At 52.4% G+C, this 15613-nt stretch overlaps 1 protein-coding gene and 5 non-coding genes across 55 annotated transcripts in view; all 6 read right to left on the reverse strand.

The window, feature by feature from the left end:
• LOC106996620 (uncharacterized) overlaps positions 1-15613 on the reverse strand; it is an 86954-nt gene that overhangs the window by 64989 nt on the left and 6352 nt on the right. For 49 of the 50 annotated variants that reach the window (XM_077939004.1, XM_077939003.1, XM_077939002.1 and 46 more), the window contains exons 2-6: positions 13288-14248; positions 10601-10743; positions 7945-8084; positions 5272-5411; positions 2626-2759 (exon numbers count right to left, since the gene is read on the reverse strand). In XM_077939004.1, coding sequence (XP_077795130.1) covers positions 2626-2759; positions 5272-5411; positions 7945-7957 — 287 coding nt within the window. In that variant the 5' untranslated portion in view covers positions 7958-8084; positions 10601-10743; positions 13288-14248. Of the gene's footprint in view, positions 1-2625; positions 2760-5271; positions 5412-7944; positions 8085-9344; positions 9472-10600; positions 10744-13287; positions 14249-15613 lie in introns of those variants that run through there. The other variant, XM_077938954.1, reaches the window with a different exon arrangement.
• Positions 2288-2382, reverse strand: LOC114679933 (small nucleolar RNA SNORD116). Its single transcript, XR_003732023.1, has one exon. It is a non-coding gene; the product is annotated as a small nucleolar RNA SNORD116 (small nucleolar RNA).
• LOC114679929 (small nucleolar RNA SNORD116) lies at positions 5050-5144 on the reverse strand. The gene has a single exon (XR_003732019.2). It is a non-coding gene; the product is annotated as a small nucleolar RNA SNORD116 (small nucleolar RNA).
• LOC114679935 (small nucleolar RNA SNORD116) lies at positions 7612-7706 on the reverse strand. Its single transcript, XR_003732025.1, has one exon. It is a non-coding gene; the product is annotated as a small nucleolar RNA SNORD116 (small nucleolar RNA).
• Positions 10271-10365, reverse strand: LOC114679936 (small nucleolar RNA SNORD116). The gene has a single exon (XR_003732026.1). It is a non-coding gene; the product is annotated as a small nucleolar RNA SNORD116 (small nucleolar RNA).
• Positions 12955-13049, reverse strand: LOC114679937 (small nucleolar RNA SNORD116). The gene has a single exon (XR_003732027.1). It is a non-coding gene; the product is annotated as a small nucleolar RNA SNORD116 (small nucleolar RNA).

Consider the following 15613-nt stretch of genomic DNA (forward strand, 5'->3'; position numbering starts at 1 on the left):
ACATCAAATGCATGTTTGTGAAACAGGCCCACGTCCACTGGTCACCATGTCAATGTCATTCTTTCCCATGGGGCAACTCGTATCTCTGCTTCTCCTTGGACTCTAGGACTGACCTCCATCTCCATATTCATACCACTACTCTGCTGGGAAGACCAGAAGTGACCCAGGGCCATGGACACCATCGTGACACTCACTTGCCCAGAGACATGCCCTCAAAGACCCATTCATACCTTACCTATGTCACTCCATGGACACCTACAAGTGTCTGTGGCCTAACAACTGCACACGCCCATTGCCGCATCTATTTGTGGCTGTGCACACGAGTGTGCATGAGTGTGAGTGTCTCTGTGTGGATGTGTCCTCCTCATGCACATGTGTTTCCCACCACCCCAGCAGGCAGTCACAGTCTGCAGCCTCCAGACCGGAACCAACCCCACAAAACCAAAGGCTCAAGACCCAGGCCTTCAATCAATAGCATGTGAACTTTGACCTCAAGGCCATGAGGAAAGAGGTCCAAGGTCCTTTGCCTAACAGCCACTACCCCGGGCATGAACACATTCTCCTCCTCACAAAGCATCTTATGTCATGACCAGACACTGTCTCTGGCCCCTTCACCAGGTGAGGTGCACCTGATGGAAAACCAACTACAACCAGCACTGGAGGGCGCCTTTGCAATGGCCAGCACATGGCTCTGAAACACAGCATCAAGGCCAGAGGTAGTCTTCCCAACCTAGCCAAAGGACCTCAAGACACACACTTCCTTTCCTCCACTCAACCCATGTGCCCACACCATGCCCTCTGGACACCCAAAGAGAATGGCTGCATTTCCAAAAGGACGTCTCCACCTGACTCCCCAAGGACCAGGCAGACAGGACACACCGCCTGTAACACTGTCGTTGCATTGGATACACCCACAGAGTTTCCCTGCACTGACCTCTGAGACAACATCGCATCATGCAGCCAGTGTCACAGTACCACCCACCACCCCAACGCCAGCAAGTCAACACTGCATCAACAGCATCAGGTCTACGTGCATGCAGCTACTAAGTGAGCTGCAAGATGTACAACAACCAATCCTTTCCAATTTTCCTGTGCCAACTGTGTGCCCTTGAAAGTGGCATGGCTGTCCTGCCTGCTCTGTGACTTCAAACCAGCTATGGGAGCTGAAATGCTTCATCACGCCTAGGGAGCAGCGGAGTCCAACACTAGAACATCACCAGCACACAGAGGTATGGAGACATGCCAAGTCAAGAGACTCGTTGTGGCAATGCCCCTGAGATTGCAAATGCACTGCTCGGTATGCACACAGACCATGGATAGCCCCATGCATGACTGGGGCCCACATGAGAGTCCAGGGCCAGGGCCAGGGCACATTCGCTCTGGACATATTTGGGATGGAAAGCGGGAATGATACAGAGCAGTATTTGCTCACAAGAGCAGCAGCAGGTGGGGCCGCCCGACAATGCAGGCCTACAAACCATTTCCAGGAAGATGTGCACAACGGTAGAGCCCACTACTTGGCTGGGAAGACCAGAAGTGACCGAGGGCCATGGACACCATCCTGACACTCATTTGCCCAGAGACATGCCCTCAAAGACCTGCCCTGGCTAACCTGTCGTCCACCAGAGAAATCCATGGAAAGCCCATCACTGCCAAATTAAAACCCAATGAAGCTGATGACACTCACATCCATGAGAGGCCTCTAGCACCTTTTCTCTTGGATACCATCCGGTCTACACCTTCACCACCAAAGCACACATGTCTCATGGCTCGGGAAGCAAAGAAATATGTGCTGGGGGGACACTGTGACCAACACTGGTGGAAGAGCTGAAGAGCCACTGGCTGTCTCCCGTGGCACCCACTGCTATGCATTCTCCATCACTGCCCTTGGCACTCCCCTGTCCTCAGCTAACCAGAAATCATGAACAAGGTCTGCCCGAGGCCCAGGCCTTGTGCTCTCCTTGGTAGCAAAACTGAGACCTTGCCCTCTGCACGGAGACTTCAGCCATAAGGTCCAGGCCTCCCTTCCTGAAAGCTCACCAGGCTGAGGTCAGCCGCACACTCCCCTAGGATCGTGACATTTCTCCCCTCTTCCATGGCTGCTGCGCCATCACAGAGCAGCCAGTGTCCCCACAAATCTCCCACTCATGTACCTCACACAGACGGAATGTTCCTATTGTGCCTGTGATGTGAGACTTTCATCCGTGGACGCCCTGGGTGGTGGAACCTATGGGAACCAGTGGAAGTTGTCCCTAACTCCTACAGTCCCCGGGGGAGGCAACGTGCTGGACCTCAGATCCGATGAGAACGACGGTATGAGTTCTCACTCATTTTGTTCAGCTTTTCCAAGGAATGTTTTTTTGGGGGACTCATCATCGATCCAAGCACGTTTGAAAAGGCAGGATGTTTGACACCACAGGCTGGGCAGTGGGCGAGCCGATGACATTAAAGAACTTTGGCACCCTGGGGAAGCCAGAGCTGCACCACTGACCAACCGGCACAGACCATCCACTCTGGGAGTGGAACTCGCCATGCTATTAATGGCCTGCTGAGAAACTGTTCCTTGCAGGTCTCGGAAATTCTAAAGCCACCGTCTCTCATCACACGGGGCAGAAAAATGCTTACCGTCCTGAGCCACCCGCCAGCACGGGGTGCACAGTGGATGCCAGGCCACACGGAATCCACGTGGGCCTATGTTGCTCAGAAGCATCGACCATCTTCCCTGACAGCAGGCAGCGGACCTCCCACGGCAACTGTCCCTGAGAAGTGTAAACAAATCAAATGCATGCTTGAGAAACAGGCCCAGGTTCACTGGACGCTTCAATGCCATTCTTTCCCACAGAGCAACTCACACACCTGCTCCTCCTTGGCCTCCACGGCTGACCTCCATCTCCATGAATATATCTTACCCGTGTCACTCTGTGGACACCTAAAAGCATGTGTGGCCAGAACCACCGCACGTGCACACTGCTGCATCTATTAGCCTATGACTGTCTGTGCCTGTGTGTGTGTGTGGGATAGAGTGTGAGTATGAGTGTGAGTGTATGAGAGAGTGTGTGTGTGTATGTGTGAGAATGTTAGTTGAAATGGGTGTGTGTTTGTCTCCCTAATGCACCTGTGGGTGCCAACACCACAATGGGCAGTTATAGGTTGCAGCCTCCAGACCTGATCCACCCAGCAACCTGATGGCTCAAGACCCACGCCTTCAATCAGTGGCATGTGAACTTTGACCTTGGGGCCATGTGGAAACAGGTCACAGGTCTCTCACCCAGCAGCCACCACCTCTGGCAGGAGCACAGGCTACTCCTCTTCCTCATGGGAATGCTGATGTCACCACAAGACACTGTCTCTGACCACTCTCTTAGGTGAGGTGCAACCTGGTGCAAAACCAACCACAACCAGCTCCAGAGGGGACCTTTGCAAAGTCCAGCACATTGGTCTGAAACTCAGTATTAAGGCCAGAGGCAAGACTAGCAACCCAGCCACAGGCCCTCAAGATACACGCCTCCTCCCCTCCACTCAGTCCATGTGCCCACACTGTGCCCTCAGGACACCCAAAGAAAATGGCTGCTTTTCCAACAGGACGTCCCTACCTGAACTGCAAGGACCAGGTTGACAGGACACACCGCCTGTCATCATTCTTGCATTGGACACGCCCACAGGGCATCCCTGCACTGACCTCAGAAGCAATGACCCATCATGCAGCCAATCTGACCGCACTACTACCCACCCCAAAACTGGCAAGTCAACACTGTATCAACACCACCCAGTCCACATGCATGCGGCTACTAAGTGAGCTGTGAGCTGTAGAAGCACCAATCCATTCCAACTTTCCTAAGCCAACCATGTGCCCTTGAAAGTAGCATGGCTGTCATGGCTGCACTGTGAATTCAAACTGGTTACGGGAGCTAAAATGCTTCATCATGCATAGGGCATAGCGGAATCCAACACTGGAACATCGTCAACATGCAGAGGCATGGAGACATCCAAAGTCAAAAGACTTTCTGTGGCAACACCCCTGGGACTGCACACGCATTGCCCGGAATGGACACGGACCTCCATGGACAGGCCCACACGTGACTGGAGACCACAGGATGGTACTCAGCCTGGGCCAGGGCACATTCCCTCTGGACGCCTTTGGGACGGATGCTGCTTTCAAAGTGAAAAAAAGAATTAAGAGCAGCATTTGCTCACACGAGCTGCAGCAAGTGGGGCGCCTGGCAATGGCAGGCCAAGAGACCATTTCCAGGAAGATGTACACAACGGTGGAGCCCATAACTCTGCCAGGAAGATTGGAGTGACCCAGGGCCACAGGCAGCAGCCCAAACCTCACACACCTGGCAACTTTCCTTGAAGACCCCTGCTGCCCAATCTGTCACCCATCAGAGAAATACACAGAAAGTCCAGCACACAAACAGCCCAAGACCACTGATGACACACACCTGTCCACGTGAGCCCCCTACCACCTTTTCTCTGGAATACCAGAGAATACGTCCTACCCAGGTCTCCACAACACCACCAGCATCTCACAGTTCAGGAGGCAAAGAAATCCATGCTGGGGTGACCCTGAGACCAATGCTGGGGGGAGGGTCAAAGAGGCTTTGGTCATCTGCTGCAACACCCATTGCTCTGCACTCTCCCCCATCACCCTTGGCACTCCCCTGTCCTCAGCTAACTGAAAAGCAAGATCAAAGTCTGCCTAAGGCTAGGACCTCATGCTCTCCATAGTAGGGGGACCAGGACCCTCTCCTGTGTGTGAGGATGGCTGACACAAGGTCCAGGTCTCCCCTCCTGGCAGCTCACCAGGCCCAGGTCTGCCACACACTCCTCTAGGCCTGCGATTTTTCTGTCCGCTTCCACAGCCGCCACGCCATCACACAGCAGCCAGTCCCTCCACAACTCTCCTAATTGTGTACCTCACACAAAGGGAATGTTCCTAATGTGTGTGTAATGGGAGACATTTACTTGCAGACGGCCTGGGTGGTGGAACCTACAGGGACCAGTGGAAGCTGTCCCTCACTCCAATAGTCTCTGCTAGAGGCAAGTGCTGGACCTCAGTTCCGATGAGGACGACGGTATGAGTTCTCACTCATTTTGTTCAGCTTTTCCAAGGAATGTTTTTTGGGGGGACTCATCATCGATCCAAGCACATTTGAAGAGGCAGGATGTTTGACACCATGCCATTAGTGGCCTTGTGAGAAACAGCTCATGGTGGGTCTTGGAAATCCAAAAGACACCCTCACTCAGCACATGGGGCAGAGAAATGCTTACCGTCCTGAGCAATCCACCAGCACAAGGTGCACCCAGGAAGCCAGGCCACACTGACTCCAGGACTCTGCAGGGCCTTTGTGGCTCAAAAGAATTGACCATCTTCCTTCCAGCAGGCGGTGGGCCTCCCATGGCAACTGCCCCTGAGAAGTGTAAACAAATAAAATACACACTTGAGAAACAGGCCCAGTTCCACTGGTCAAAACTTCAGTGCCATTCGTTCATGCGTGGCAACTTGCACGTCTTCCTTCTGTTGGCCTCCATGAGTGACCTCTGTTTCCATGATTGTACCTTACTAGTGGCACTCTGCAAACACTTCGGAGCTGTGTGTGGCGCCAGAATGACCACACACACCTATTGCTCAGTGGCTATGTGCATGCATGTGTGTGTGTGTGTGTGTGTGTCTCTCTCATGCACATGTGTTTTCCAACACATGAGTTTACCAACATGGCAACATGCAGTCAGAGTCTGTGGCCTCCAGGCCTGAGCCCCCATCAACCGGACAATTCAAGACCAAGACCTTCAATCAACAGGATGTAAACTCTGACCTTGGGCCATGCAGACATAGGCCCAAGGTCCCTCACATAACAGCCACCACCCCTAGCCTGAGCACAAGCTCCTCCTCACAGGGCATCTGATGTCCTGACCAGACACCATCTCTGGCAGCACTCCCAGGAAAGGTGCACCTGGCACAAAACCAATCACAACCAGCACTGGAGCATGCCTTTGCAACGGTCAGGATGTGACTCTGAAACTCGACATCAAGGCCAGAGGCAGTCTGCCCAATCTAGGCAAACGACCTCAAGACATGGGCTTCCTCTCCTTCACTCAATGTACCGGCATCATGCTCCTCAGGACACCTGAAGGGAATGGCTGCTTTTCCCACAGGACGTCCCTGCCTAACGCGCCAAGGACCAGGCAGACAGGACACATGGCCTTCCATCATCCTTGCATTGATCACATTCAAAGGCCTTCCTTGCACTGACCTCCAAGGCAACATCCCACCACGCAGCCACCTTGGATGCAGTACCATCCTCCCCAACACCTGCTAGTCAACACCGTCTGACAACCACCACCAAGTCTATATGCACATGGCTACTAAGTGAGCTGCGAGCCACAGAATGACCAATCCTTCCCAACTTTCCTAAGCCATTGGAATGCCCTTCAACATGGCATGACTGTTCTGGCTGCACTGAGACTAATGGGGTTGAAACACTTCATCACGCCTAAGGCATAGCTAAATTCAACACTTGAGTATCACCAACGTGCAGAGGAGTGGAAGCATCTCAAGTCAAGGGACCCTCCATGGAAGGCACCTGGGATTAAATACGCATTGTTTGGAATGCACATGGACCTCCATGGACAGCTCCAAGTGTGACGGAATCCCACAGGAGAGTTCCGAGCAAGGGCCAGGGCCAGGGCACGTTCCCTCTGAAAGTCTTCGGGATGGAAGTTGCTTTCAAAGCGGGAAGTAAGATCCACAGCAGTTATTTCATCACACGAGCTGCAGCGTGTAGGGCTGCATGGCAATGGTGGGCCAAGAGACCATTTCCAGGAAGATGCGCACAACGGTGGAGCCCTCTACTCTCCCAAGAAGACTGGAAGTGACCCAGGGCAACGGGATACAGCTCGACCCTCATGCTCCTTGGATCTGCCCTTGAAAACACCATGGGCTGACCTGTCATCCACAAGAGAAATCCATGGAAAGCCCATCACTGCCAAATGACAGCCCAAGAACACTGATGACACACATGTCCATGTGAGCCCTCTACCACCTTTGCTCTGAGGTACTGTCCTGCCCAGGCTCAGCCACCACACCATGGGCAACTCATGGCTCAGGAGGCAAAGAAATCCCTGCCGGGGGGTCCCTGTAACCAGCACTAGGGGGAGGGCCAAAGAGGCTTTGGCTGTCTGCCACAACACCCATTGCTCTCCATTGTCCCCCATCACTTTGGCACTCCCCTCTCCTAACTGAAAATCGAGACCAAGGTCTGTCTGAGGTCTGGGCCTTTTGCTCTCCTTGGCATAAAAACAAAGACCCAGTCCTCTGCGTAGAGACGCCCATCGGGAGGTCAGGGTCTCCCTTCCTGGGAGCTCACCAAGCCAAGATCAGTTGCACATGATCCTAGGTCTGCAATTCTACCCACTTCTACAGCCACCATGACATCACAGAGCAGCCGATTCCCCCATGACTCTTCTACTCGTGTTCCTCACACAGACGGAATGTTCCTACTGTGCCTGTGATGTGAGACTTTCATCCGTGGACGCCCTGGGTGGTAGAACCTATGGGAACCAGTGGAAGTTGTCCCTCGCTCCTACAGTCCCCGGGGGAGGCAACGTGCTGGACCTCAGATCCGATGAGAACGACGGTATGAGTTCTCACTCATTTTGTTCAGCTTTTCCAAGGAATGTTTTTATAGGGGACTCATCATCGATCCAAGCACATTCAAAGGGGCAGGACGTTTGACACCACAGGCTGGGCAGTGGGCAAACTGATGACCTTAAAAATCTTCGGCCCCCCTGGGGAAGCCAGAGCCACACCACTGAACAACATGCACAGACCGTTCACTTTAGGAGTGGAACTCACCATGCCATCAGTGGCCTGCTGAGAAACAGCTCCTTTCAGGTCTCGGAAATCCCACCCCCACTCAGCACGTGGGGCAGAGGAATGCTTACCGTCCTGAGCCATCCACCAGCAGGGGGCGCACCGTGGATGCTAAGCCACACCAGCTCCAGGACTTTGGGGGCCTTTGTGGCTGAGAAGAACTGACCATGTTCATTGCCAGCATACGGCGGGTGTCCCATGATAACTGCCCCTGAGAAGTGTAAAGAAATCAAATGCACGCTTGAGAAATGGGTCCAGGTTCACTGGTCGCTTCAACGCCACCCTTTTCCACAGAGCAACTCACATGCCCACTTCTCCTTGGCCTCCATGATGGACCTCCATCTTTATAAACATACCTGACAGTGTCACTTTCTAGACACTTAGGAAGCATGTGTGGCCAGAATGACCACATGTACCTGTTGCTGCGTCTATTTGCCTGTGGCTGTACATGACTGTGTGTGTGATAGTGTGAGCGTGTTTCCCGCATGCACATGTGTTTCCCACACCGCAACAGGAAGTCACAGTCTACAGCCTCCAGACCTGAAGCCCCTGCAACCCAAAGGCTCAAAACCAAGGTCTTCAATCAGTAGGATGCAAACTTTGACTTTGGGGCCATGAGGACATAGGCCTGAGGTCCCTCACCTACCAGCCACCACCCCTGGAGTAAGCACACTCTCCTCCTCATGGGGCACCTGATGTTGTGACCTGACACTGTCTCTGGCCACACTCCCAGGTGAGGCTCATGTGACGAAAAACCAACCACAACCAGCACTTGAGGGCGCCTTCTCAATGACGAACCCATCAGTCTGAAAATGGCATCAGGCCAGAGCCAATCTTCCCAACCTAGCCAAAGGATCTCAAGATGCGGGCTTCCTCCCTTCCACTCAGTCCACATGCCTGCACTGCGCCTTCAGGACACTCGAAGGGAATGGCTGCTCTCCAACAGGACGTCCCCACCCAAGGACCAGGCTGACACGACACACTGCCTTCCATTGTCCTTGCATTGGTTACATCCACAGGGCTTAAACTCTGAGGCAACATCCCATCATGCAGCCAACTTGACTGCACTACCACCCACCCCAACTCCTGCAACTCTACACTACCTCAGCACCATCACCAGATCTACATGTACACGGCTACTCATAAGGTGCAATCTGCAGAACCACTAATCCCTTCCAACATTTCTAATGCAGTCATGGGCCCCTCAATATGATATGGGTGTCCTGGCTGCACTGTGACCTCAAACTGTTTGAGGGAGCTGAAATGCTTCATCACCCTTAGGGTGTAGCAGAATGCAACACTGGAACATTACCAACACGGGAGGTGCAGGGGCATCCCAAGTCAAGGAACTCTCTATGGCAGGCCCCTGGAATGGTATACATGTTGCCTGGAATGTACCCGATCTCCATGGATAGCCCCATGTGTGACCGATGCCCACAGAAGAGTTCTGGGCCAGGGCCAGGGCACATACCCTCTGGACGCCTTCAGGATAGAAGCTGCTTTCAAAGTGGGAAAGACGATCCAGAGCCATACTTGCTCACACGAGCTGCAGCAGGTGGGGCTGCCCGGCAATGGCAAGCCAAGAGACCATTTCCAGGAAGATGTGCACAATGGTGGACCCACTACAATGTCAGGAAGATGAGAAGTGACTGAGGGCCAGGGGCACGAGTCTGACCCTCATATTCCCTGGGACCTATCCTCTAAGATTGCTGCTGGCCAACTTGTCATCCACTAGAGAAGTAAATGGAAAGCCCATCACTGCTGAACAACAGCCCAACAATGCTGATGACACACATGTCCACATGAGCCCCCCACCGCCTCCTCTGTGGGGTACCTTCCACTCCAGGCTTCCACCGTGGCACCAGGGGCATCTCACGGTTCAGGGGATGAAGAAATCCCTGCTGGGGGGCCTCCATGACCGGATGCTGGGTGGAGGGCCAAAGCAGCTTTGGCTATCTGTCACAACACCCTTTGTTAATACACTGTCCCCTATCATCCTTGACACTCCCTTGTCCTCAGCAAACCAAAAATCAGGACCAACATCTGCCTGAGACGTGGGCCTTGTGCTCTCCCTGGCAACAAAACAAGGACTCAGTCCTCTGCTGAGAGATGCCCGCCATGAGGTCCAGGTCTCCCTTCCGAAGAGCTCAACAAGCCAACATGAGGTGCACACTACCCTAGGCCTGCAATATTTCCATCCCTTCCACAGCTACCGCACCACCACAGAGCAGTCGCTCCCCCCAGGACTCTCCCACCTGTGTACCTCACACAAAGGGAATGTTCCTAACCTCTGTGTGATGGGAGCCTTTGGCCTGTGGATGCCCTGGGTGGTGGAACATATGGGAATCAGTGGAAGCTGCCCCTGGCTCCTACAGTCCCTGGGGAAGCCAATGTGCTGGACCTCAGATCCGATGAGAACGACGGTATGAGTTCTCACTCATTTTGTTCAGCTTTTCCAAGGAATGTTTTTATAGGGGACTCATCATCGATCCAAGCACATTTGAAGAGGCAGGACGTTTGACACCACAGGCCGAGCAGTGGGTGAGCCAATGACGTTAAAGACCTTCGGCCCCCATAAAGCCGTGCCACTGAGCAATGAGTGCAGATCATCCACTCTAGGAGAGGAAGTCACCATGCCATTAGTGGTTAGCCAAGAACCTGCTCCTTGTGCGTCTTGGAAATCCGAAAGACACCCTCACTCGGCATGCAGGGCAGAGAAATGCTTACCGTCCTGAGTCACCTGCCAGCACGTGGTGCATCATGGATGCCAGGACCACATAAAATCCAGGACTCCATGTGGCCTTCATTGCTCAGAGGAATGGAGTGTCTTCCTTCCAGCAGTTACACCACGCCTCCCACAGCAATTGCCTCTGAGAAGTGTAAAGAAATCAAATAACACACTTGAGAAATGGGCCCAGGTCCACTAGTCAACACTTCAATCCCACTCTTTCCTGTGGGGTAGCGTGCACACCTGTTATTCCCCTGGCTTCCACGATACTTTACACGTGTTACTCTGTGGATAACTAAAAGCATGTGTGGTCACACACGCCCATTGCTACGTGTATTTGCCTGTGGTTCGGCATGCCTGTGTGCGTGTGTGTGTGTGTATATGAATGTATGTGTGTATATGAATGTATGTGTGTGTGTCTCCCTCACCACATGTGTTCCTGACACATGTGTTTCCCAACACAGCAATAGGCAGTCATAGTCTGCAGCCTCCTGGCCTGACAACCCACCAACCCGACAGCTGAAGGACTTCAATCAGTAGGATGTAAATTTTGACATGGAAGTCATGTGGACATATAGGCCTGAGGTGGCTCGCCTACCAGCCACCTCCCCTGGTGTGAATACATGCTCCTCCTCACGGGACATCTGATGTCCTGAGCAGACACTGTCTCTAGCAGCCCTCTCAGGTGAGGCATACATGGTGGAAAACCAATCACAACCTGCGCTGGAGGGCGACTTTGCAATGGCCAGCACATCGGTCTGAAACTCGGCGTCAAGGTCAGAGGTGGTCTTCCCAACCTAGCCAAAGGACCTCAAGACACGGGCTTCCTCCCTGCACTCAGTCCATGTGCCTGCACCATGCCCTATGGACATACAAAGGGAATGGCTGCTTTTCCAACAGGACGTCCCCCAACCGATGTCCCAAGGACCAGGCAGACAGGACACACTGTCTTTCATTTTCCTTGCATCGGACACACGCACAGGGCTACCCTGTACTGACCTCTGAGGCAACATCCTATCATGCCACCAACTTGACTGCACTACTGCCTGCCGCAATGCCTGAAAGTCAACACTGCCTGAGCACCACCACTGGGTCTACATGCAGGCAGCTAGTGAGTGAGCTGCGAGCTCAGAACCACCCATCCTTTCCAACATTCCTAAGTCATCCGCATGCCCTTCAACATGGCATGGCTGTCCTGGCTGCACTGAGACTTCAAACCAGTTAAAGGAGCCAAAACAGTTCATGACCCCTAGGGTGTAGTGGAGTCCAACACTTAAATATTGCCAACATGCAGAGGTGCAAGGCATCCCAAGTCAAAGGACTCTGTGGCAGCACCCCTGGGATTGCACACGCGTTGCATGGAATGCACAGACCTCCTTGGATAGCCCCAAGTGTGACCAGTGCCCACGGCAGAGACTTGGGCCAGAGGCAGGGCAGGGCATATTCACTCCGGACCTTCAGGACGGAAGCTGCTTTACAAGCAGGAAAGAGGATCCAGAGCAGTATTTGCTCACATGAGCTGCAGCAGGTGGAGCTGCCCAACGATGGCGGGCCAAGAGACAATTTATAGGGAGATTTGTACAACAGAGGAGCCCATTACTCTCCTGGGAAGGCTGGAAGTGATCCAGGGCCACAGACACCAACTTAATCTTCATGCTCCCTATGATCTGGCCTCAAAGACCTCTGCCAGCCAACCTGTCATCCACCAGAAAAATCCATGGAAAGTCCATCACCGCCAAAAGACAGCCCAAGTCTGCTAATGACACTCGTGTCCCTGTGAGCCCTCTATCACCTTTCTCTGGAGTACCTTCCTGCTCAAGACTCCACCATTGCACCACAGGCATCTCACAGCTCAGGAGGCAAAGAAATCCCTTCCAGGGGGGCTCCTGTGACCGATGCTGCAGGGTGGGCTGAAGAGGCTTTCACTGTCTGCCAAGACACTGCTCTGCACTCTCCCCTATCACCTTGGCACTCCCCTGTTCTCAACTAATCAAAAATCAAGACCAAGGTCTGCCTGAGGTCTGGGCCTCGGGCTCTCCTCCACATGAAAACAGACACCAGGTCTTCCGCACTGAGATGACCACTGTGAAGTCTGGGTCTTCCTTCTGGGAGCTCACCAGCAGCACACTCCCCTATGCTGGCAACATTGCTGCCTGCTTCCACGGCCACCACGCCATCACAGAGCGGCCGAATGCCCCATGACTCTCCCACCCATGTACCTCACACAGAGGGAATGTTCCTAATGTGCCTGTGACATGAGACTTTTGTCTGCGGATGCCCTGGGTGGTGGAACCTATGGGAACCAGTGGAAGCTGCCCCTCACTCCTACAGTCCCCGGGGGAGGCAACGTGCTGGACCTCAGATCCGATGAGAACGACGGTATGAGTTCTCACTCATTTTGTTCAGCTTTTCCAAGGAATGTTTTTATAGGGGACTCATCATCGATCCAAGCACGTTCAAAGGGGCAGGACGTTTGACACCACAGGCCGGGAAGGAGTGAGTCGATGACCTTAAAGACATTCAGCATGCTGGGGAAGCCTGAGCCACATCACTGAGCAATGGGCACAGACCATTCACTCTAGGAGTGGAACTCGTCATGCCATTTGCTGCTGAGAAACAGCTCCTTGAAGGTCTAGGACATCCAAAAGCCACCCTCATTCAGCACGTGGAGCAGAGAAACGCTTACCATATTAAGCCATCCACCAGCATTGGGTGCACCATGGACACCAGGCCACAGTGACTGCAGGACTCTGCAGGGCCTCCATTGCTCAGAAGAATCAACCATCTTCCTTGCGAGCAGGCGGTGGGCCTCCCAAGGCAACTTCTCCAGGGAATCGTAAAGACATCAAATATACACTTGAGAACAGGCCCAGGTACACTGCTCACCACTTCCATGCCATTCTCTCGCACAGGTCAACTAGTGCAACTGCTTGTCCTTGGCCTCCATGATTGATCTCCAACTTTATGAATATACCTTACCCATGTCATTCTGTGGACACCTAGGGAGTATGTGTGGCCAGAACTACTGCACACGCCTGCTTCTGTGTCTATTTGCCTTTTTCTGTGGGCTCGTGTGTGTGTGTGAGAGAGACTGTGTGTGTGTGTGTGTGTTATTTTGAGTCTGTGTGTTGTTTCATTGTATGTGTGTATGTGTGTGTGTGTGTCCCTCCCTGGGGTGCACATATGTTTCCGAACACTGCAAAGGGCCATCATAGGCTGCAGCCTCCAGGCCTGACCCTGCGGCAACCCGACAGCTCAAGAACAAGGTCTTCAATCAGTAGGATGTGATCTCTGACGTCAGGCCATGCAGACATAGGTCTGAGGTCCCTCGCCTAACAGCCACCACTCCTGGCGCGAGAACACGCTTCTCCTCCTGGGGCTGCTGATGTCTGGAACTGACATTGTCTCTGGCCACTCTCCCAGGTGAGGTGTACTTAGCCGAAAACCAACCACCACTAGCACTGGAGAGTGCCATCACAACAGTCAGCCCGTCAGTCTGAATCTCGGCATCAAGCCAAGGGGCAGTCTTCCCCATATAGCCAAGGCACCTCAAGACATGAGCTTCTTCCCCTCCACTCAGGCCTGGTGCCTGCACCATGCCCTCAGGACATCCGAAGTTAATGCCTCCTTTTATTACAGGATGATCCCTACAAGGACGAAGCAGACAGGACACATCACCTTTCATCACCCTTGCCCTGATCACATCCACAGGATTTTTATGCACTGACCTCCCAGGCAACGTCCCATCATGGAGCCAACTTGACAGCACTATCACTCACCCCAATGCCCTCAGGTGAACACCGCCTCAACACCACCACCAGGACTAATTAATATTGTCAAAATACCACACTACCCAAAGTTATCTACTGATTCAGTACAATCCCCATCAAAATCACAATCACATTTTTCCACAAATAGAGAAAAAAATCGTACAATTTATCTGGATCCACAAGAGACCCAAAATGATTTCCAACTATATAACAAAGCTATAGTAATTAAAAATACTAGAATACTGGCAAAAACCAGATATAATGTAATGGAAAAGAATGAAGAATGCAGAAATAAATCCATGTACTCCACTCAATGTATCTTTGACATGGGTGCTCAGAGCATGGTTTCTCTAACTAATCATATATGGCATACTGGATATCCACAAATTTAAAAAAAAAAACAAAGGAAACTGTATCCTTACCTCACAACATACACAAAAATCAACTCAAAATAAATAAAGTATTTAAAGATACATCTTGACATTGTAAAACTAGAAGAAAATACATGGAAACCCTCCTTGTTTTTGTCAATCATTTTTTGAATATGACACTAAAAGTATAACCAACAAAAGCAAAAATACGTAAGAAAGACTACATCAAACCTAAAACGTTTGTACACGAAAGTAAACAATCAACAGAACAAAAGAGGAAACGCACAAAATGAGAGAAATATTTGCATATCATATATCTCACAAGGCTTTCATATGCAGGATGGGCATGGTAACTCATGCCTAAAATGTCAACACTTTCGGGGGCCATGGTTTGAAGATTCCTTGAGCTTATGAGTTTGAAATCAGCCTGCGCAACACAGTGAGACCCCCCCGTCTCTACCAAAAAAAAAATTAAAAAACAATTAGCTAGATGTGTTGGCATGTACCTGTAGTCCCAAGAGCATGAGGTGGGAGGCTCTCTAGCACCTGGGAAGTTGAGGCTGCAGTGAGCCATGATTTTGGCAATGCTTTCCATGCTGAGCAACACAGCAAGATTTGTTTCAAAAAAGAAAGGAAGGAAGGAAGGAAGGAAGGAAGGAAGGAAGGAAGGAAGGAAGGAAGGAAGGAAGGGGAGGGGAGGGGAGGAGACAAAGGGAGGAAAGGAGGGGGAGAGGGAGGGGGAGGGGGAGGGGAGGGGGAGGGAAGGGGAGAGGGAGGGGGAGAGGGTGTGGGGAGAGGGAGGGGAGAGGGTGTGGGGAGAGGGAGGGGAGAGGGTGTGGGGAGAGGGAGGGGAGAGGGTGTGGGGAGAGGG

The sequence above is a fragment of the Macaca mulatta genome, chromosome 7 (genome assembly GCF_049350105.2).
Source record: "Macaca mulatta isolate MMU2019108-1 chromosome 7, T2T-MMU8v2.0, whole genome shotgun sequence".
Taxonomy (NCBI): Eukaryota; Metazoa; Chordata; class Mammalia; order Primates; family Cercopithecidae; genus Macaca; species Macaca mulatta.